The sequence below is a fragment of the Bufo bufo genome, chromosome 4, assembly GCF_905171765.1.
Source record: "Bufo bufo chromosome 4, aBufBuf1.1, whole genome shotgun sequence".
In the NCBI taxonomy this organism is placed as follows: Eukaryota; Metazoa; Chordata; class Amphibia; order Anura; family Bufonidae; genus Bufo; species Bufo bufo.
The window spans coordinates 380,538,861-380,562,087 of NC_053392.1; the positions used below are offsets into that span (position 1 = coordinate 380,538,861).

Consider the following 23,227-nt stretch of genomic DNA (forward strand, 5'->3'; position numbering starts at 1 on the left):
GGACATGTGACCGACTCCGCAGCCAATCAGCTGCCGGTGTCACTGTGGGTTGGGCGAGGTAACGGCCGCCGAGTCCCTGAGGCAGGAGAGCTGCTGTGAGCGGACACCTCAGGAAAAGCGTGACCGGGAGAACCGCGCCCGTTATAGCCAGCCGGTGAGATGTACGTGTTTTATTTCGTGTCCTGTGACGTAAAGAGGGCATTCCTAATGTAAAGTTGTAGTAAGTGTTCTGAGACCCCCCCCCGCCATGGTATAGGTGTCAGTGCCCCCTGGTGAACTGGTAGTGCTGAGGCAGGGGTGGCGCTGTTTTGGAAAAGGGTCATATGTGCCACCAGGGATGGACTGACCATGGACCTTGTAGGGAAACCCCCTGGCGGGACCATGGACCTTGTAGGGAAACCTCCTGGTAGGGGGCCGCCTGAGCCCTCCTTGTGGCCACTAGGCAGGTCTTCCCTTCTGACTCCTGAATTCAACTGTATTCCTATCCTGAGGCAACTGGAGTAGGTGGCAGCTGGCACTGCCCACCACAGAGGGGCAGTTTTGGGGCATTATATTGTAGTATTTAACCTGCTGGGTGGTATAATGTGCCAATATGGTATTGCTGGCCCCGCCTACTTGTGTTGCCCTGACTTCTTTCCATTTAAACCTGTCTACAACATTGGACCACTTTTAGTTTTTTCCATGGCCACTTTAAAGGGTTTTTCTGGGATTTTAATAGAGGACCTATCCCCTCAATATCAGATCAGTGGGGGTCCACTCATAGTAATGCCCTTATGGAGCTAAGCTGCAGTGTAAAGCAGGACAAACATCAGTGCATGAAGCTGACACAGAGACATTTACTGTACCTGAGTGCACCGAGCAGGGCATGGCAGGGTTACACTGTCAGTGACTGAGAGGGCGAAGATTCCAGTGTTCCGTGATATTTCCCTACCCTCGTCACTTCCTGTTGTGACGCGGCCGCACCGGACATGACGTTCCCAGCTTTGGAAGGAGGTGTGGCGCACAACGACAGGGTAGGGAAATTTCACACCAGAGTTGGGGAGAAGGGGCCACCTAATGCGCTGGCTCCAGGTGATCAGACACCGCGCATGCGCAGTGAGTGGTAGGGAGATTTAACAGAACAAATGGCCATCAGATCTCCCTACCCCCACACTGCACAGGCGCGGTGATCGGATGGATGTTCGGTATAAGAGATCTGTCCGCTGGTGCGCACACGCAGTGTATCCCAACGGGAGTCGTTAGCCACGCTTGCGCACTGGCCCGTAATTTTTCCCTACCCTTAACCGCTGCTGAGGCTCCTGGCGCATGCGCAGTGTCGGCTGGTGTCCAGCTGAGAGGTAAGGCACAAGCGCATTAGGTGGCCCCTTCTCCCCGACTCTGTGAAATTTCCCTACCCCGTCGTTGTGCGCCTGCGCGGCACACCTCCTTCCAAAGCTGGGAACGTCATGTCTGGTGCAGCCGCGTCACAACAGGAAGTGACGAGGGTAGGGAAATTTCACGGAGCACAGGTTGATCTGCAGAGCTGACAGAGTAGAACTCTGCATCAGAGGGTTCAGCACTGGAAATGAGGGGTTCACTTCACACCCAAAACACCTATTACTGACTTACATACTGCAGTCACTTCTTACCTAAAGTCATTGATTCCGCAGAAGTCACTCTCATCATCCTCTACACTGTCACTTGTAAGTTGCTTGCAGAGGAATTAAATCCTCACTCCCGTGGCACAGGACACTGAATTCTCTCTGCTGGGCGCTAGGCAAGCCAGTCAGCAGCAGGCTCCGCAAGCACCGCTAATGCTGATTGGCCAGCCCAGCAGCGACCAGAGGTCGCACTACATTTTTTCCGGAAGAGTAAAAATACTCCTTATACCATTTTTGAGGAGTATTTTTAGCCGAGGAGGAGTATGAAATTTGCTGTAATTCATATATATATAATACGTAGGCCTAAATAATGTTAAGATGTTGCTATTTCTGCAAGGAAACCATTACCAGTCTCCTCTATAATGTCTTCCATGCAGAAATAGCACATTTTGACTGAATCCCTACCTTTCTTGAAGCACCAAATCTGTCACGCAGGGATCGGAGCGGTAGACTGTGCAAAACTCAATGTAATAGGAATTCAGCATGGATGTCTGGTCGTTGTGGAAGGGAGCAGTGGTGGTCTGGTGGCAGTGGGTGGGGTCTGGGGTGAATGGAGGCAGTTATAGGACAGTCTTATACACAGTATATTGGACTATTGCACAGTATAGTGTATTTGACGTCTCTGAGCACTGTATCCGTTTTGCGGTACGCAAATTGTGGATGCGGTCCGTGTGCAATCCGCATTTTATTACGGACCCATTGAATTGTGGGTCTGCCAGAACAGGACATGCTCTATCTTTTGCAGCATGGAGATGTGGATAGCACATGGATGTCCATATTTTTTGGATCCGCGATCTGCAGACCTCAAAATGGATACATTCGTGACCTAATGGGGCAAAATGGCTGTCCCTATATCTGGGACAATCTAACGCCTATTTGCCAACCTTCTTTGGTTTTTCTGGAGTCTCCCTAAAAATGTAAGCCCTCTTAGATCCCAGCAGGGCATATATAACATTGTACCAATCACAAATTGTGCTGTCTAATTACGATAAATTCATTTAATGTGCTCACCAATCATAAAAGTCTTCCATCTGATGACAAGCTACTAGTCCAATAGTCACATTCACTTTATGAAGTTCTCAACGGTCGGGCTGCGGGTCACTTTCTCCATGTGCTCACATCGTCCTCTTGAAGAACGTGCGCCCAAACTCATAGCCCACCCCAACTCATCACCATCAGGTCCCCCCCCCCCCCCCCCAGTCTCCATGTGAACATGCACTGCGCCCGAATGGCCTGGCACGGACCCGATCATTTTATTAATCCCACCAGGGCAAACATGCTCAGGCATATAGTGCCCTGACGGGAGTTTGTTGGTATCTGGTTACTATGGAGTTTGGGCGCACATTCTTCACTGGAGAGGACACCGTAAGCACATGGAGGAAGTGACCCACAGCCAGCCCAAGACCGCCAGGCTCTCGCACTGCTGCAGGACTCTGTCTCCTCACTTCAGAGCAGTGTGCCAAATGGTCGGCTGCCCGCTCAAACCGACTAATAACAAAGCTCCTTGCTGTAAGGAGCTTTGTTATTGGTCATTTCAGGCACAGGCAGCATCACTGTGCTGCCCACGCTGTTCACAGCGCTGATGAAAGGCAGGGAAAAGTCTAAGGTGTATTGGTACGCCTTTAGACTTTTTTTAAAGGAGTAAAATCACCTGAACATACGTCTGACGCTTGTACAGGCATTATTGCAACCTCTGGCAGCGAGACAACATAGAGCGCTAGTTGGGACTCCGGCGGGTGCAGCACTAGCTACTGATGATATGCTGAGTAAAAGGGGGGGCCCCGAGGACAGGACAGAGGAAGGAGGGAGCTGGAAAGCAGAGCCTGAGCCCCGGACTCGCGTCAAGAGCGAGAAAAAATTTGGATGTGGTACATCCACATTTTTTGTGGAACCGTTGACTTCAAGGGGTATGTGGTCCGGAGATAGGTTTCTGTCAATACAAAACTTTCCCCTATCCACAGAATATCTGGGACCACCACTGATCACGAGAACTGGATCCTGTCTCCCCTTATGAATGAAGTGGCAGGTCCAGCGTGCACATAGCTACTCTCTACACTCTCTATGGGACTGCTGGAGATGGCCAAGTACAATGCTTAGCTATTTCCAGAAGTCCCATAGACATTGAATGAATCAGAAGGGAACATGGTTGACCTACCATTCCATTTATTTGGGGACACAGGATCCCCATTCTCATGGTCATGGGGGACCCATCAGTCGCCACTATCAGATGCTTATCCCTAATCCTGTAAGTAGTGGATTAAAAAATAAGCTTAGCTGTTAAACCAAGAAAGGCCATCACTATCTATCTGATCATCAGGGGTCCGACACCCTGCACCTTCTCCTCAGATTGATGGGTCCTTCACAGGCAGGGATCAGCCAGGGTCAGACACCCTGCACCCCCATCCACTTGACTATGAAGATTCATAAAGAGGCTCAGATACACCACTAAATATACACTGACTTCTTCATTAACTGCAAGGTATCAAATGTACAGTAGATGTTCTCATTAGAAGTCAGGGCACTGGTCTTAAAGGGCTTCTGTCACCCCACTAAACAGTTTTTTTTTTTTTTTTTTGTAACTCCCCTGCCCTAACCCCTCCTCTAAGCAGTGTAACTGACACCCGGCTCAGTCGCCGGGACCGCGCTTGTACAGGCGGCGCATGCGCCGTCGGCCTCAGTAGCAGCGCGATCCCGTCTATCGCGCGGACTCAAGCGCGATCCTGTAACTGAATCGCGCATGCGCCGATGCCTGCCTGTCTTCTCTTCCTCACGCGCGATTCAGTTACAGGATCGCGCTGGAGTCCGACGGCGCATGCGCCGCCTGTACAAGCGCGGTCCCTGCGACTGAGCCGGGTGTCAGTTACACTACTTAGAGGAGGGGTTAGGGCAGGGGAGTTACAGCCCGGAGTGAGGGAAGGGCTACCCCTCTTGACTTCTAGCGTGACTTCAGGAGCTGGAGACGAGGACTTTATAAGTCGTTTTTTTCATCAATATACATCCCAGGAAAGCGGCACAAGAATGCATTAAACAGAATGAGGATAATCTATAAGGTACTGGTAATAGTTTATTAAGTGAAATCCAGGTGAAAGGTTCGCTTTAATTAACAGCTATAGCCACTCCCCTGCCCACCTGCTGCTGATTCATATGGAAAATAACTGTCAATCAGCAGCAGGTGGGCGGGAAGAGTCAGGAGCTCATGAATATTCATGACTCATCATTATCAGCTGGAGCTTTTCAATACAAGATGTTGGCAGATTGACTGGGTCAATTAAAGAAAGTGACCCAGCATTTTGCTAAGAGAATCAGTCACTTATTTATGTTGCCCTTAGTTAGGACACCATAAAACTGGTGACAGGTTCCCTTTAACCGCCTCCAGACCGCCTAACGCAGATTTGCGTTCCGGAGGCGGCAGCCCTGCGCAGAGTCACGCATATATGCGTCATCTCGCGCGAGCCGAGATTTCCTGTGAACGCGCGCGCACACAGGAACGGAAGGTAAGAGAGTGGATCTCCAGCCTGCCAGCGGCGATCGTTCGCTGGCAGGCTGAAGATGTGATTTTTTTTTTTAACCCCTAACAGGTATATTAGACGCTGTTTTGATAACAGCGTCTAATATACCTGCTACCTGGTCCTCTGGTGGTCCCCTTTGTTTGGATCGACCACCAGAGGACACAGGTACCGTAGCTCAGTAATATATTGCACCAAACACCACTACAATACACCCCCCTCCCCCTGTCGCTTATTAACCCCTTATTCACCCTTGATCACCCCATATAGACTCCCTGATCACCCCCTGTCATTGATTACCCCCCTGTCATTGATTACCCCCCTGTCATTGATTACCCCCCTGTCATTGATCACCCCCCTGTAAAGCTCCATTCAGATGTCCGCATGATTTTTACGGATCCACTGATAGATGGATCGGATCCGCAAAATGCATACGGACGTCTGAATGGAGCCTTACAGGGGCGTGATCAATGACTGTGGTGATCACCCCATATAGACTCCCTGATCACCCCCCTGTCATTGATCACCCCCCTGTAAAGCTCCATTCAGACGTCCGCATGATTTTTACGGATCCACTGATAGATGGATCGGATCCGCAAAACACATGCAGGCGTCTCCCTGGAGCCTTCCTGGGGGGGTGATCACGCCATATAGACTCCCTGATCATCCCCCTGTCATTGATCATCCCCCCCCCCCCTGTCATTGATCACCCCCCCTGTCAGGCTGCATTCAGATGTCCGTATGATTTTTACGGATACATGTATCGGATCCGCAAAACACATACGGACATCTGAATGGAGCCTTATAGGGGGGTGATCAATGACAGGGGGGTGATCACCCCATATAGACTCCCTGATCACCCCCCTGTCATTGATCACCCCTCTGTAAGGCTCCATTCAGACATTTTTTTGGCCCAAGTTAGCGGAAATTATTATTTTTTTTCTTACAAAGTCTCATATTCCACTAACTTGTGTCAAAAAATAAAATCTCACATGAACTCACCATACCCCTCACTGAATCCAAATGCGTAAAAATTTTTAGACATTTATATTCCAGACTTCTTCTCACGCTTTAGGGCCCCTAGAATGCCAGGGCAGTATAAATACCCCACATGTGACCCCATTTCGGAAAGAAGACACCCCCAGGTATTCCGTGAGGGGCATATTGAGTCCATGGAAGATTTAAATTTTTGTCCCAAGTTAGCGGAAAGGGAGACTTTGTGAGAAAGAAAAAAAAAAAAATCAATTTCCGCTAAATTGTGCCAAAAATAATTTTTTTTTCTATGAACTCGCCATGCCCCTCATTGAATACCTTGGGGTGTCTTCTTTCCAAAATGGGGTCACATGTGGGGTATTTATACTGCCCTGGCATTCTAGGGGCCCTAAAGCGTGAGAAGAAGTCTGGGATCCAAATGTCTAAAAATGCCCTCATAAAAGGAATGTGGGCCCCTTTGCGCATCTAGGCTGCAAAAAAGTGTCACACATCTGGTATCGCCGTACTCAGGAGAAGTTGGGCAATGTGTTTTGGGGTGTCATTTTACATATACCCATGCTGGGTGAGATAAATATCTTGGTCAAATGCCAACTTTGTATAAAAAAATGGGAAAAGTTGTCTTTTGCCGAGATATTTCTCACCCAGCATGAGTATATGTAAAAAGACACCCCAAAACACATTGCCCAACTTCTCCTGAATACGGCGATACCACATGTGTGACACTTTTTTGCAGCCTAGGTGGGCAAAGGGGCCCACATTTCAAAGAGCACCTTTAGGATTTCACAGGTCATTTACCTACTTACCACACATTAGGGCCCCTGGAAAATGCCAGGGCAGTATAACTACCCCACAAGTGACCCCATTTTGGAAAGAAGACACCCCAAGGTATTCCGTGAGGGGCATGGCGAGTTCCTAGAATTTTTTATTTTTTGTCACAAGTTAGTGGAAAATGATGATGATTATTATTTTTTTATTTTTTTTCTTACAAAGTCTCATATTCCACTAACTTGTGACAAAAAATAAAAACTTCCATGAACTCACTATGCCCATCAGCGAATACCTTGGGGTGTCTTCTTTCCAAAATGGGGTCACTTGTGGGGTAGTTATGCTGCCCTGGTATTTTAGGGGCCCAAATGCGTGGTAAGTAGTTTGAAATCAAAATGTGTAAAAAATGGCCTGTGAAATCCGAAAGGTGCTCTTTGGAATGTGGTCCCCTTTGCCCACCTAGGCTGCAAAAAAGTGTCACATGTGGTATCTCCGTATTCAGGAGAAGTTGGGGAATGTGTTTTGGGGTGTCATTTTACATATACCCATGCTGGGTGAGAGAAATATCTTGGCAAAAGACAACTTTTCCCATTTTTTTTTTTTTTATACAAAGTTGTCTTTTGCCAAGATATTTCTCTCACCCAGCATGGGTATATGTAAAATGACACCCCAAAACACATTCCCCAACTTCTCCTGAATACGGAGATACCACATGTGACACTTTTTTGCAGCCTAGGTGGGCAAAGGGGCCCACATTCTAAAGAGCACCTTTCGGATTTCACCGGCCATTTTTTACAGAATTTGATTTCAAACTCCTTACCACACATTTGGGCCCCTAGAATGCCAGGGCAGTATAACTACCCCACAAGTGACCCCATTTTGGAAAGAAGACACCCCAAGGTATTCGCTGATGGGCATAGTGAGTTCATGGAAGTTTTTATTTTTTGTCACAAGTTAGTGGAATATGAGACTTTGTAAGAAAAAAATAAATAAATCATCATTTTCCACTAACTTGTGACAAAAAATAAAAAGTTCTATGAACTCACTATACCCATCAGCGAATACCTTAGGGTGTCTACTTTCCGAAATGGGGTCATTTGTGGGGTGTTTGTACTGTCTGGCCATTGTAGAACCTCAGGAAACATGACAGGTGCTCAGAAAGTCAGAGCTGCTTCAAAAAGCGGAAATTCACATTTTTGTACCATAGTTTGTAAACGCTATAACTTTTACCCAAACCATTTTTTTTTTTATCAAAGACATGTAGAACAATAAATTTAGAGCAAAATTTATATATGGATGTCGTTTTTTTTTTGCAAAATTTTACAACTGAAAGTGAAAAATGTCATTTTTTTGCAAAAAAAATCGTTAAATTTCGATTAATAACAAAAAAAGTTAAAATGTCAGCAGCAATGAAATACCACCAAATGAAAGCTCTATTAGTGAGAAGAAAAGGAGGTAAAATTCATTTGGGTGGTAAGTTGCATGACCGAGCAATAAACTGTGAAAGTAGTGTAGGTCAGAAGTGTAAAAAGTGGCCTGGTCTTTCAGGGTGTTTAAGCTAAGGGGGCTGAGGTGGTTAAATGTGATCCTGTTGACGATAGGCCTTTGACTCACGAAGAGTCGGGCCTTCAGCACTCAGGAGAGGAAAAACCCCAAGTGGAGGAAACCTCTTGGGAACCATGACTATAGGACTGCCCTTCCCCTAGGCGGTGGAGGAAAATGATGGCATGTGACAAGGACGGTAGATTTTTCCTTGAACTAATGGTGAATGTCAAGTGTGTTGACTTCTGCAGAGACCTAGCCTGGAATCTGCCTTTTGATGCAGCAGGAAACTCACTTCTTCAGTGATTACATCTGTCTGCGGATAGTCTGGTGAATGTCAAGTCCAGTGGTGAATGCAGAGACCGAGCCCGGAATCTGCCTCTTAATGCAGTAGGAAACGAACTTCTTTGATGAATACATCTGTCTGCGGAATGTCCAGTGGTTATTGCAGAGACCAAGCCCGGAATCTGCATTTGATGCAGCAGGAAACTCACTTTAGTGAATACGTCTGACTGCAGAAAGTCCGGTGGGTGAGTGCAGAGACCAAGCCCGGAATCTGCCTCTTGCTGAAGTGCAAGTCATCTGATCCTGACACGGTGGCCACCTTGTCGTTGACTTGTGGTAGAGTCATCACCTCCAGCTATAGGGACACAGCGAGACCCCTGCTCTGGCACAGCGATCTGCAGATATAACTAATTATGACTGAATATGGAGCAGCGGAAAATTGCATGTAAGGGACACGCAACTTACTCCCGGTCACTGTGGGTCATTGTAATCCCTTTAACTGTAATAAACTTGGGCCCATGTTTCTATCAGTGATACCAATGCTTATCATTGTCATTGACTGTTATAGCTGTTATTCTTGTTGTGGGACCCACTGCTGTATCCAACATAAACAGAATATTCCTTATAATCGTTGGGTGATTTATTTTCATATATCTTTATAGAGTTTGGAGCTCAGTTTTCCTGATACAAATCGCCAAAACCCCTGCTTTCTTACACACATCCATAGTTAAAATTCTGGGAGCCATTGCTCAAGGTGATCTACATATCAAGGTCAATGGGAGCTCCCCCTAGTGGTGACTGCAGGCAGTTAGAATTTTATTCTGTGTCATCACTCTGGTGTCTCCAGAACCTGGCATCATGTCTGTTATTATGAACTCCTGTTATAAATCACGTTACATTTTATGACTCCGGTAATCTTTTTGATTCTTAAGACCTTTGACTTCTAGCAGGGGTCACTGGTGAAGATCAGGGGATGGTTTATTCTGCGCCTCATTTTGTCTCAGACCTTTGGTGATCCGATTTGCTGCAATTGCCTTCTTAACCCCAGGGCGTTTTTATTTCCAGAGGTGACCAGTGGATACTGCTGTGTCCAAGTTATACAGAAAACACCATAAATATCAAGAAGCAGAAAAATCATCGATATACCCAATGAAGATACAAGGTTTTCTCATGGATGCAGTCCCTATCATCTGATAGTCTGACACATGTTCCCTGGACACAACTGCCTGATATTCAGGTCTCTAGGACCGAGTTAAAAGAATAAATTAGGATACCCCCTAATTAATAGGTATACCTATAGACACAGCAAAGTTATGGCGCCCATAGGCTAAAAGGCCAATGTTTGTGGGGTGTGATTATCCCGAACCTTTGGTGGTTGTCTAAGTACTTACTATACATACATATATTATCCCATGAGAAGACATTATTACAATCAGTACATGAAGATGATCAAACTTGGGCTACTTTCACACTAGCGTTCGGGGCTCCGCTTGTGAGTTCCATTTGAAGGCTCTCACAAGCGGCCCCGAACGGATCCGTCCAGCCCTAATGCATTCTGAGTGGATGCGGATCCGCTCAGAATGCATCAGTTTGGCACCATTTGTCCTCCGCTCCGCTCAGCAGGCGGACCCCTGAACGCAGCTTGCAGCGTTCGGGTGTCCGCCTGGCCGTGCGGAGGCAAACGGATCCGTCCAGACTTACAATGTAAGTCAATGGGGACGGATCCGTTTGAAGTTCACACAATATGGCTCAATTTTCAAACGGATCCGTCCCCCATTGACTTTCGTGAATGTAGCCTTAGAAAAGTCACTGGTTACTTACCGATGCCAACAAGTCTGTGGGTTCTAGACCTGTTCCATCGGTCAGTGGTTGTAATCTTGGGTTGGGTACCGTAGAAGATCCAGGTCTGTTTCAGTAATATCAGGCTTCTGGTCAGGGCGATCTCTTGGCCCATCATAGACTCGACATGTCATAAAAAACCTGGAGTCGCTAATTGACCTTTTTGGGAAAGCCAGGATATTAGATGGTCTCTCATCACGTTGTGCTGGAAGATCGCTGTGGGTTCACCGTCATCTGCCAGAAACTCAAAGGCAAATGCTATGGCGAACACCCCACAGTCATATGTGTTTCTCTGCTGATCCACGTTGAGAAATTTTTGATGTTTCAGGTGCTCATTGACTACAACACTGTAGATGTTATTAATCTGCTTGCAAACAGAGTGAAGAAATGAGGATCCTGCTTCGGCGCTTCAAGACTCGGTCAAGACCATCTTGAGTTTTAAAATCTTCTTTATTCCATTTAAAATGTATTCAGTATAAAAACTGAGTTTTTATACTGAATACATTTTAAATGGAATAAAGAAGATTTTAAAACTCAAGATGGTCTTGAAGCGCCGAAGCAGGATCCTCATGCGACTACCTTTCTGGAGGGACTGGACATCCTTCTACAAAAGAACCCTGACCTGCGGCAGCACTCCCGAAGGCCAGCTTTTCTGTTTGATAAGTCTACAATAGGGTTGTGCCTATACTAGCACAACCTCAAAAGGTGAGCCTCCATTTTTGAGTGTTTCTGTCCTTCAAACGTCTTAGGACATACTACCCTATTGTGTGCCCTTTTATTGAGCCCTAGACATGTCCACACTGCAAACAGAGAGGCAAATTGCTGGTCTTGATGCTGTCGGCCACTAGGATGTCGCCATTTTTGAAGCAGGCGGTCAGCCAGTGCACTCTGTCCTTGTCGTAGTGGATTTGTACGGCCTTCTTTAGCACACTGTACTAGGGTTGTTTCGGGTATCGAACTTTCCATACCCAGTCGATACTTTTGTTCCAATCGTTGGTGGCAGTGGCCACAGAGTCCCCTCACCTCCTCTCATTGGTGGCAGTTGTGATTGGAGCCCCAGCAGTGTAATCCTGGGGCTCCGATTGGTTACCATGGCAGCCAAGACGCTACTGAAGCCCTCCATGGTAATCTCCCTGCTGCTGTGTGCATAGAACACAGGGCAGCAGGGACAGTGTAAGATCCTATTCACCCTAATAGAGATCTATTAGGGTGAATAGAACAAGGGATTAAAAGATCCCAGGTTCTACTCCCAAGGGGGGGGGGGGGGGGGGGAGAGTAGTTATTAAATAAACTGTAAAAAAAAGAAAAAGTTAAAAAAATACACAAATAGTATAAATCATCACCTTTCCTAATTTTACATATAAAATATATAAACAATAAATAAATAAAATATTACATATCGCCACGTCCGAAAAGTCCAAACTATTAAAATATTAAATATCTCCTATGCGGTGAAAGCAGTAAAAGGAAAAACTGCGCGATTCACTTTTTTTTGGGATGTTCCATAAAATGCGGAATCCACGTGGCTTTTTTTGGCGTTTTATTTTTTTCGCATGGTATTGAATGGTATCGAGTATCGCAATACCTTTTTATGGTATCGAAACCGAATCAAAATTTTGGTATCGAAACAACACTACTGTCCACCGTTGATTGCTTAGATAAGGCATCGTCCTTCTCATAAGAAGTTGTGCAGTATATGAGATGTGTATTTTTGTGTTGTGCCCACACTGGTGATGACGAAGGTGTTGTCCAAATTGTAGAGTCCCTTTAATTTCAGCCACCCATTCACACCAGAGTAATATGCAAGTGGTACACAGCCATAATACAGCCCCTAATGTAGTCTATGGGGCCTTACTGTTCCCAAGGGCGTAACTTGGTGCAAAATTTGGAATTGTACCAAGCAACTTCCCCAAAACCACTCCTCCCGCAGCGAGTCCTATTATTGAGTTTATTGATCAATGACTGATGAAAGCACCTCCCCCTTATTAATGCCCCTCCCCTCCATCTACATGCAACATCTTCCTGTTAGTCCTTTTTTCTGTAAGGGTTTGGGTCCTTGTAGGTTATAATCTTCTGTCCTTACTGTAACCTAATCATCTTTCTACGTACTGACCTTCCACTAACACATCAGCAAAACTGAACAGGTAGTGCTGCTGTGTAAAGCATGGGGGAGATACAGAACAGCAGTTTATATGGAGAGAGGACCTCCTATACATAGTGCAGTTAAGTTTCAGTCTCTGACACCCGGCACCCCCGCCGATCAGCTGGTTGAGGAATGACTGTACTCCGTGCGAGCGCTGCCTTCCCTTGTTAGCTTACCTGCTCGCCATCAACATCGCAGCGGTAAGCAGTGTAACTACAAGCTGTCCCATTCACTTCAATGGGATGGCTCCTTCCTATTCAAGTGTATACTACAGAGCCGTCCCATAGAAGCGAATGGAACGGCTTGTAAGTACATCTCCTCACCGCTGCGCTATCGACGGCGAGCAGGTAAACAATGAATGGAAGGCTGCGCTCGTACAGACCGAGGTCTTCTTATTAATGTCACATAGGTGCGAATCCCACCTCTGGCTGTGCATGTGCGCCTGCTCTCTCCACTTCAGGTGACTTATTCTAGGGATAGGAGCAGGTCTCAGATGTGGCACCCCCCACTTGTCTTACATAGATGGCATGTCCTAGCAATATACCAACAGTGTCCCAGATGGGAATCCCCTTTTGAGATACAGTAGTAGGTCATTACGTAATATGCAGCACCAGAACCGAGCCCATTGCATAATATACAGCACCAGAACACAAACTACACCTCCCAGTATTGCCTGAACAGGTATAAATGTATGCTGGGAGTTGTTTCACAAAAGGCAATGTACCGCCCATTATCACACTGTAGACCATACAAGTGACTACTGCACTGATCAGACAGTCGGTGGCAGAATAAACATTCACATTTAGTGCCTTACTGGTGACCTCTCATCATCCGGTTCAGATCACTATGATGACTTCTCCCAGTCATGACTGCCCAGATGTCTTCAGCTTCTCGCATTACCAACACATTGGCACCCCTATATACACACCCCTAACACAAACTCCTCTTAGTGTCACACACTATTTCCCCAAATATAATAAGCAGCATACACTATACCCCTGAATACATTCATGTCACATACTATACCCTCTGAAAATAAATTGGATCACACACACAGTACCTTTTTAATGGTATTGCCATCTAAAGATAGTGTCTGCAATAGTGCCCCTTGCTCTGTGTCCTTTGTAAACATACTCACCTGTCCCTGGTCCCACAATTCGCCAGTTGCAAAAGGACATCATCACGCCTCCTGCATCACAAAAAAAGTGCCAAATGGCAGGGAAGGAAACTAATTGTTCCAGATACAACTAGTGCAACGGGCGGCCAGGGCCCTACTATAAATCGCGACCCTGGTGTAGGTATGCCAAGTGGTATAGTGCGGCCTAAAATGTGTCACGGTACTCCTACCTGGATACGGCTGGACCCCAGGCTTTGGTTCCGAAGCAATAAATAGGGGGAATAATTGAGGGATAAAAGAATAACTTGAGTCCAGACCTTGAGATGAAGTTCAATGGCAGCTTTACTTTGCATAAACATTCTATAAAACGGTTTACAGGCTTTGTCTTGGTTCCAGCAGGCTTTAGCAAGAAACTGGCAGGCAAACTCCACTCTGCTATATCTCTGTTTCTCTCTGACTCTGCTGTACTGACAGGCTGGCTGTATAAGGCTGGGTTCACACGGGCGTCACGTTTTGGCTCCAGATGCGTCCTGGGTGCATTGTGGCAAACCCGCGCGAGTAGGTACACAATTGCAGTCAATTTTGACTGCGATTGCGTTCCATTGTTCAGTTTTTATCGCGCGGGTGCAATGCGTTTTGCACGCGCGTGATAAAAAAAACTGAATGTGGTACCCAGACCCGAACTTCTTCACTGAAGTTCAGGTTTGGGTAAGGTGGTGTGTAGATGGAATTATTTTCCCTTATAGCATGGTTATAAGGGAAAATAATAGCATTCTTTAATACAGAATGCTTAGTACAAGGTCATTTGAGGGTTATAAAAAAAAATTAACTCACCTCCTCCAATTGATCGCGTAGCTGCCGGTCTCCTGTTCTTTCTTCAGGACCTGTGGGGACGTCACTGAGCTCATCAAATGGTCCAATCACATGGTCCATCACCACGGTGATAGACCATGTGATGTGACGTCACCACAGGTCTTTTAGCCGGCAGCTCATGATTAAAGAAGTAAGAAGAGATCGGCAACTACGCGATCAAGAGGAGGAGGTGACTTAATTTATTTTTATTTTTTTAACCCTCAATTGACCTTCTACTAAGCATTCTGTATTAAAGAATGCTATTATTTTCCCTTATAACCATGTTATAAGGGAAAATAATAAAGTGAATAGACTGTCATCTTAGTAACCATGCGTGAAAATCGCACCACATCCGCACTTGCTTCCGGATGCTTGCGATTTTCACTCAGCCCCATTCACTTGTATGGGGCCTGCGTTGCATGATAAACGCACAATATAAAGCATGCTGCGATTTTCGTGTGCATTTGATATTTTTCTCAATCCCATTAACCCCTTAAGTACCAGGCCTATTTTTGGTCTTGCATGTTCGTTTTTTCCTCCCCATGTTCCAATGGCGATAATTTTGATATGATGGCTTATTTTCTGCGTGACAAGATGCATTTTTTTAACGGCACCATTTAATTTACCATTTCTGTTATTGGAATACGGGGAAAAAATTATTTGTGAGTTAAATTGAAAAAAAAAAACACAATTTCCACCAAGGTTTTTTGGGTTTTGACATCAAGGGGGGTGATTGAGACTCCACTCCATACATCCCCTGCACCACCGTGACGTACCGGTACATCACGGTGGCTTAAGGAGTTAACGGGTAACTGTCATATTTTATTAAAAAATCTATTTTAGCATATGTTACTGCTGCAGCAGCATTATGCATAAAGCAATCTTTAGTTTCTTCACTTACCACTGTTTTCCTCGAGTTTTCCCCTTAGTTACGGCTGTTTTGAATCCTACATTATGAGGATCTTCTCAAGATGGCTCCTCTGCCAGTTCTCTGAGGCTAAAACTGCATTCCCTCAGGTCACATACAAACTTGCTGTAGCCAGCAGCTTCCTGCCAGCCAATCATATTGAATTACTGAGAGACACGCCTCCTCACTCTGAAGCCTAATGCAGGCATGCAGTGTGAAGGACCACCCCTCCGTCTTCCTGTCTTCCTAGCCGGAGACAGATGAGCCCTAGCAACTGTCTTTTTTAAGGGGGTAGTGGAAAGGGACAGGGGACATTAATGAAAGCTGTTATTATAAGGTAATTACAGATCTTTTGGCAATCATTGACAGACTAAGGGCTCATTCAGACGGCCGTATGCTGTCCGCAAAAATGCGGATCCGTTTTTTTGCGGACAGTGCAGCATGTCCACAAAAAAACTGATTGCTGTTTTTTTGCTGATCCATAGACTTCAGTAGGGCCATGTCCTGATTTTCACGGACAAGTATAGGACATGTTTAATTTTTTTGCTGAGCCGTACAATGGAAGAAAAGAGCCCCATAGAAGTGAATAGGACAGCATCTAATCCGCAAAAAAAGGATCCGCATTTTTGCAGACAGCATACGGCCGTCTGAATGAGCCCTAACTCGGGTATACATGCCTAGCTGTAATAGACTAGCAAAAAAATATATGACTTATCCTTTAATAGAAAGGACTATTCTCTTTTGTCTGTCTGAAAAATTCAGATGGCATGAAAAATATGGTCGTGTGCACGAAGCCTTAGCTTAGATGTCTAGAGACGTCATCCATTTTGTCACTTACCTGCTCATGTGTCTTCTCTACTCTTACCTACCTTTATAGCTTCAATCAAAAATGGATGCCGTGTCTGTTGTCACCCATCTGAGGAACCTGGCGTCTGAGCCACAGAATAGAGCAAGTATTGTGAGGGACAGGAGTTGCCTGGCGGGTCTCATCCTTTTTCTTAGTCATCAGGAAGCACGCGTGGTTGAAGCGGCTCTTCAGGTGAGCATTTTTAGTACACGCTTGAGTGTAATATGAAAGAGGGTATCTCTGTATAAGAACTCATGCACACGACCGTTGTTTTGAGGTCCGTTTTTCACGGATCCATTGTTCCGTATCAGTTTTTTTTTTTTTTTCCCGATTTAAGTCCTCTTCCGTTCCGTTATTCCACAAAACATATCCGTATGGTTTCCGTATGCAATTGTTTTTTTGCGGATCGGAAACAGTAACAGTAACTTATTAATCACCAATTAATGAGCAATATGGGCTGGGCATAGCATTTCTACAGTATGGATCCGCAAAATACGGATGAAAAATGGATGTGTTCCGTGTGCTTTCCGTACTTATTGTGGATCTATTGACTTGAATGGGGCCTCGGACTGTGATTTATGGATAATAATAGTACCTTCCGTTGTTTTCGTGGACCCATTGAAGTGAATGGTTCTGCATACGGTCCGCAAAAAGAACGAAAGCGGAAAGAAAATATAGATTTGGATAGAACCGGCACTCAAAACAATTGGAATAAGCGTGGAAGTAAATTAAAATTATTTATTAAACATTAAGCATTTAGTTATGCTATATTCTGTGTACATCAGAGTAAAAATTCATAAAAATGACATAAAAAACATATAAAACATAAAAATATATATACCAAATATATATCTCCAATATAAAGGGGTCTCAAATGCTGGGCACAGCAGACTGCATCCGTGTCCCTCCCAGTTGGGTAGGGCTATTAGATCGCAGGCGTCTATGCCAGAGCAGAATATTTGAGATATACACCGTGGTATATAGCATAAAATACTATATTTGAGGGGATTCAATGGCAGGTATCCCACATAATCCTAATTGCATAAATTGCTCCAACGTGTAGGGTAGGGAATCTAAGATAGTCAGATGTGGTCTATATTTTGGACCATGAATGGATCGTCCAGCACCTGTAACAGTCTCAGATTCAAAGTCACTTGTCCAGCACGTCTGTAATCACAGTGTCTGTGCTGTCTCTCATGCAGAGAATCGGTGTAGTTCCTCTGAACTAAGTGTTACTCACTGTGTCTCCGTATAGGATCACTCAATTGGATCTGCGGCGGATTTTTTATTTTGAGGGCGGTCACTATTTACAGCTGTGTGGGACGGCCATGGGGACCAGGTTCGCTCCCAGTTATGCAAATTTATTTTTGGCACAGTGGGAACATGAAAACATCACCCCCAAACTGGGGACGGACCTGGCCCTATGGCGTCGCTACATAGATGACGTCCTGTTTGTATGGAGAAAGGATGAACATCAATTGCAAGAATTCTTGGAGGCCCTGAATCACAATGACAAAAATTTAATTTTTTTGTCCAAAATTAAAGAAACATCTATAGAGTTTCTGGACATCCAGATTACACAATGTGACAACAAATACAGGTGTAATACCCATTACAAACCAACAGCAAAAAACAGCTTTATACCATTCACAAGCTGTCACCTGCCTCAGTGGCTACTAAATATTCCCTCAGGACAATTCCGCCGTATAAAGCGAAATTGTACCGAGGAAGTGGACTTTGAAATTGAGGCCCTCAAAATGAAAGAACAGTTTGAATGTAAAGGTTACCCCGAAAAAATCCTGACAGATGCTCTGGTAAAAATAAGGGAAACAGAGAGAGAAACCTTCTTTCAGCCAAATATTCACAAAAACACAAATAAGGAAGGGGAATTGAGAATAATCTTACCCTACAGTTCACAATCTAAACAAATACGGCACATCATAAACCAACACTGGCACTTTCTATTAAGAGATAAGGTCATTGGACCCATGTTGCACACTTCCCCACTTATCACTTTCACTAAGGCACCCAACCTAGGTTTAAAATTAGCACCCACAATAAATAATCACAAGAAAAAAGAAGCACCTACACTCCAAAAATGGCTGAATATGAATGGGTTCTATAGATGTGGGAGATGTTCGGGGTGTAAAAACTCAACATTCCCAAAAAAGATAAGTAAGGTCCAATCCACTCAGAATGAATTTAGTTTGGATATTAAGGGTTGCCTGACATGTGACTCCTCCAGTGTTGTCTACCTTTTCCAGTGCCCCTGCCAGAAACAATACATTGGCAGAACTAAAAGACCCTTGAGAGTAAGAATAACAGAACATCTAAATAACATCAGAAAAGGATATGAGAACCATTCTCTATCCAAACACTTTAAATTGTCACACAATAGTGACCCCAAGGGCTTTTCTTTTGTGGCCCTGGAGAAGGTGGACATACACTGGAGGGGAGGTAATCACATTATGAGAATGTCACGGGCTGAGTCCAGAAGAATCTATGATTTTGGTAGTCTCCTCCCAGCTGGGTTGAACTCAGATTTGGAGATTTTTGGCTTTATTTAGATTATAATATGTCAGTTATCCACAGCAGCATAGATGAAAATAGAGATGGATTGTGAAGATGAAGGTATAACTTTGAGAAATAGAAAATATAATAACACCTATGGAATTGAAAATCCCTTAATTAGAATGAGGATAAAACCATGTGAGATATATATATATATATATATATATATATATATATATATATATATATATATATATAAATAGAAAAAAACCTTTTAATTTTTTCAAAAAAACGCATCCCCAGAAAAAACGCACATAAAAAAACCGCACAAAGAAAACCGCAATAAAAAAAAACGCAATTTTCAGAAAAATGTAAGAAAATTACAGGTATAAAATATATTGAAATAAGGAATAAAAATAATATAGAAAAAGATGTAAGAAGATAAACATATTAAAAATGAGGATTATTAAAATGAGGATTATAGTATAATAAAATCTCAATAGTATCCTTAGATTTAGTGAACCAGCCCTTAGGAGTATGGGGATTAATATCCAAACGTGGGTAGATAATTATTGACTACATGGTGGTGATATATAAAAACATTTCCCCACAATGTAGGAATTCAAATGTCTGCCAATATATATCACAGTGGTTCATCCACTTTTTTATATGCCTTTTTTATATGTCTTACATATATTTTTTATATCTTTTATATTTGTTCATATTTTTTATTCTATATCTGAGTGTATAGCTATCATATATGTATATACTTATTCATGTTTGATACTATTAATACTACTGAAAGAGGATTCTAAGATGGAAACACTATATGGAAATGAAAGGGTAAATGAAAAGCAAAGCGTCTATGTCCTGATACAAGCTTTGGAACAGGTGAAAGTAATCAACTGATTGAGATGAGAGTATATAACACACAAGAGCAGTGTTCACAGGTCATACCCACTGAGGAAGAGATAAGGTATCTCGAAACGCGTCTGGGCGTATTACCTGTGAAAGAATCATCTCAGCAGTACATGGCCATGTACTAAAAGGACGGAGAGAATACATCCACCTATAGAAGATCTGCAAGTGTTGTAAGACTCACTGAAGTGTAACAGCTGAAATAGCTAACACAGGTCCAACACAGGTCTCTTGCGAGAGTAGAGACGGGATCCTACCACTAACCGGATCCAACACAAACACAGCGGAGAAAAAGCTGAAGCGTGGGACGCCACGGTAGAAACTCCGCCGCAGATCCAATTGAGTGATCCTATACGGAGACACAGTGAGTAACACTTAGTTCAGAGGAACTACACCGATTCTCTGCATGAGAGACAGCACAGACACTGTGATTACAGACGTGCTGGACAAGTGACTTTGAATCTGAGACTGTTACAGGTGCTGGACGATCCATTCATGGTCCAAAATATAGACCACATCTGACTATCTTAGATTCCCTACCCTACACGTTGGAGCAATTTATGCAATTAGGATTATGTGGGATACCTGCCATTGAATCCCCTCAAATATAGTATTTTATGCTATATACCACGGTGTATATCTCAAATATTCTGCTCTGGCATAGACGCCTGCGATCTAATAGCCCTACCCAACTGGGAGGGACACGGATGCAGTCTGCTGTGCCCAGCATTTGAGACCCCTTTATATTGGAGATATATATTTGGTATATATATTTTTATGTTTTATATGTTTTTTATGTCATTTTTATGAATTTTTACTCTGATGTACACAGAATATAGCATAACTAAATGCTTAATGTTTAATAAATAATTTTAATTTACTTCCACGCTTATTCCAATTGTTTTGAGTGCCGGTTCTATCCAAATCTATATCTATCTACCAGAACTAAGGGGTGTTTTTTGAACCTGTGCACCTGTCGTGACAAATCAGAGTGAGCCACCTGCTTAGCATTTTCGGAAAGAAAATACGTTTGTGTGCATGAGCCCTTAGGCTGTATTCACATGCTGCAGCGGAAGTGCACCTGCGATGTGACTGAAAGCCACCCCGGCATGGAATTCCACACAGTTTTAAATACCTCAGATAAAAGCTTGGTTTTGCAGCTAAATGTCAGTTAAGTGCCGATCCATTAAAATGAAATTGCTTTTGACTGCAGGAATTTAAAACTGTGCCCGATATACAGCTGCAGCGTGTGAACACAGCCTTAGGATTTTTATATTGATGGCATGTCCTCCAGATAAGCCATCAATATTTAATCAGCGGGGGTCTGACATACTGCACCCCTGACAATCAGCTCTTCTCAAGTAGCTCTTCCACTGGACGTAACCAGTTCCCTCCACTGGGGAGGAGCAGCCAATGGCAGACGGGGGCGAGCCTCCCTAGCGTCACCCGCTATGCTAGGGATTCTCCAGTCCCCCCCATCACCGCCTGCCATTGGCTGCTTTTCCCCCCGACACTGGATGTTTTCATCTGCGCACGAGAAGAACAAGCAGCAGCAGCGGTGTGGGGACCAGAAGCGGAGCGGGGAGCCAGGTAAGTATATTCAATGTGTGGGGTTTGGCCTGTGGGGTTGCTTTTTATACTCTTGGATAACCCCTTTAAGCAACAATGGTATGAGGCCTGTATGTAGCCGCTACTGAGCTCAATATCGAAAAGCACCCCCTTCCTTCTGTAAGCTTCAGCCTTGGATATACTTTATTACTATGGAGTTGCATCGCCAATACTTACCCAACCTGATCGCTTTTACAAATGAGAGCAATTTTAGTACAAATTGATCCCAAGCTTTTCATCTCCCTTCTGCAATCTGTTTTGTCCTATATTTCTTTCACAGACCATTCACTACTTATGTGAAAATCCTCATCATTGTGAAATAATGAGAAGTGAGCTTGGTATGATGGTGAGTCTGGAGAACATAAGGAACAGGTAACTCTTCCTGCAAAGGCTCAATGTATGCAGCATCTGTTTTCCCTTCATGGTGAGGTCAATCCTTCAGATGTTCGTAGTGCATTGCGGATCCGTAGTGCATTACAGCTGGCACCCCCATAGAAATGCCTATGCTTGTCTGCAATTGCGGACAAAAATAGGACATGCTCTATTTTCTTGCGGTGCTGTGGACCGGAAGATCGGGGCCACGCTCCGGAAATGCAATGCGGAGAGCACATAGTGTGCTCTCCGCATCTCTTCTGGCCACTTAGAGAATGAATGGGTCCGCACTCGTTCCGGATAATTGCGGAATGAATGCAGACCCATTCTACAGACGTCTGAATGGAGCCTAAAGCTGGCCATACACATTCAATGGCCATGAGCCAATCCTTTGGCTAACAGCTGTCTATCCTGACTTCCCCATGCACATGTGCAATAGCCAAGTGTGCATGTGTATTCATTGGGGAGAATGGAGAAAGACTTCTGGCAGTGGCTGGAAGAGGAAAAGGAGCGGGCAAAAATATTCAGTTCGCCTGATCCTTCTCTCAGGGGAAAGTTAGGAGCTCTCCATGGCCATTAGACCATTGGCCGAACCCACCATTCTTGTCAGGTTCAGACGACTACACTAATGTAAGATAATGCATTGAATTGTATTGTAATTAAATAACCGATAGGACGTGCCACTGCCTATGTCATTAGCCTTTTGCAGTTTTAGGCTCTGTTCACACCTGCATGAATAATCCATTAGGAGCCTACATCACAGATTATGTAGTTTTTGCATGGAAAGCTATTTTTTTACTTTGGAAAATAAAAACAGACCTCATTTATTATAAGCCCAAAATTATTTTTTTTTATCAGATTGTCGAGGTGCCCCTGCCAATCAGCTGTTTGACGTTGTAGCGGCACTGGTGCTGCTGCTTCAAAATTACATGTGCGCCATCTCATTTGCAGCAGCAGTGCAATGTAATTACAGCTGATTGTCCCATTCACTTCACAGCAAGAAAACTCGCTAGAAATTTGGAAGTGAAAGCAGCGCTCGCACAATAACCACAACTGATCTGCGGGGATGTCGAGAGTCAGACTCGGGATAGGTCATCAATATCTTTGCACTGCACAACCCCTTTAAAGTGAGTGTGGTTGGAACTCATGTTCCTCAAACCATTCCAGAACAATTTTTGCAGTGTGGCAAGGGGCATTATCCCGCAGAAAGAGGCCGCTGCCATTAAGGAATACCACTGATGGGAAGGGGTGTACTTGGTCTGAAATAGTATTTTAGGTAGGTGGTATGTGCCAAAGTGACATCCACATGAATGGCAGGACCCAAGGTTTCCCAGCAGTCTCTTCCAGCTAGTCTTCTTCCCACAGTGCATCCTGCTCTCTTC

The 23,227-nt window shown here is 44.4% G+C and overlaps 1 protein-coding gene across 3 annotated transcripts in view; it reads left to right on the plus strand.

Annotated features, from left to right (window-relative positions):
- The first annotated feature begins 52 nt into the window (after positions 1-52).
- The window catches only part of LOC120997113 (armadillo repeat-containing protein 1-like), a 34,113-nt gene continuing 10,938 nt past the window's right edge, over positions 53-23,227 (plus strand). For 2 of the 3 annotated variants that reach the window (XM_040427050.1, XM_040427052.1), the window contains exons 1-3: positions 53-161; positions 16,467-16,628; positions 21,754-21,845. In XM_040427050.1, the coding sequence (XP_040282984.1) occupies positions 16,479-16,628; positions 21,754-21,845 (242 nt within the window). In that variant the 5' untranslated portion in view covers positions 53-161; positions 16,467-16,478. The remainder of the gene's footprint in view (positions 162-16,466; positions 16,629-21,753; positions 21,846-23,227) is intronic. The other variant, XM_040427051.1, reaches the window with a different exon arrangement.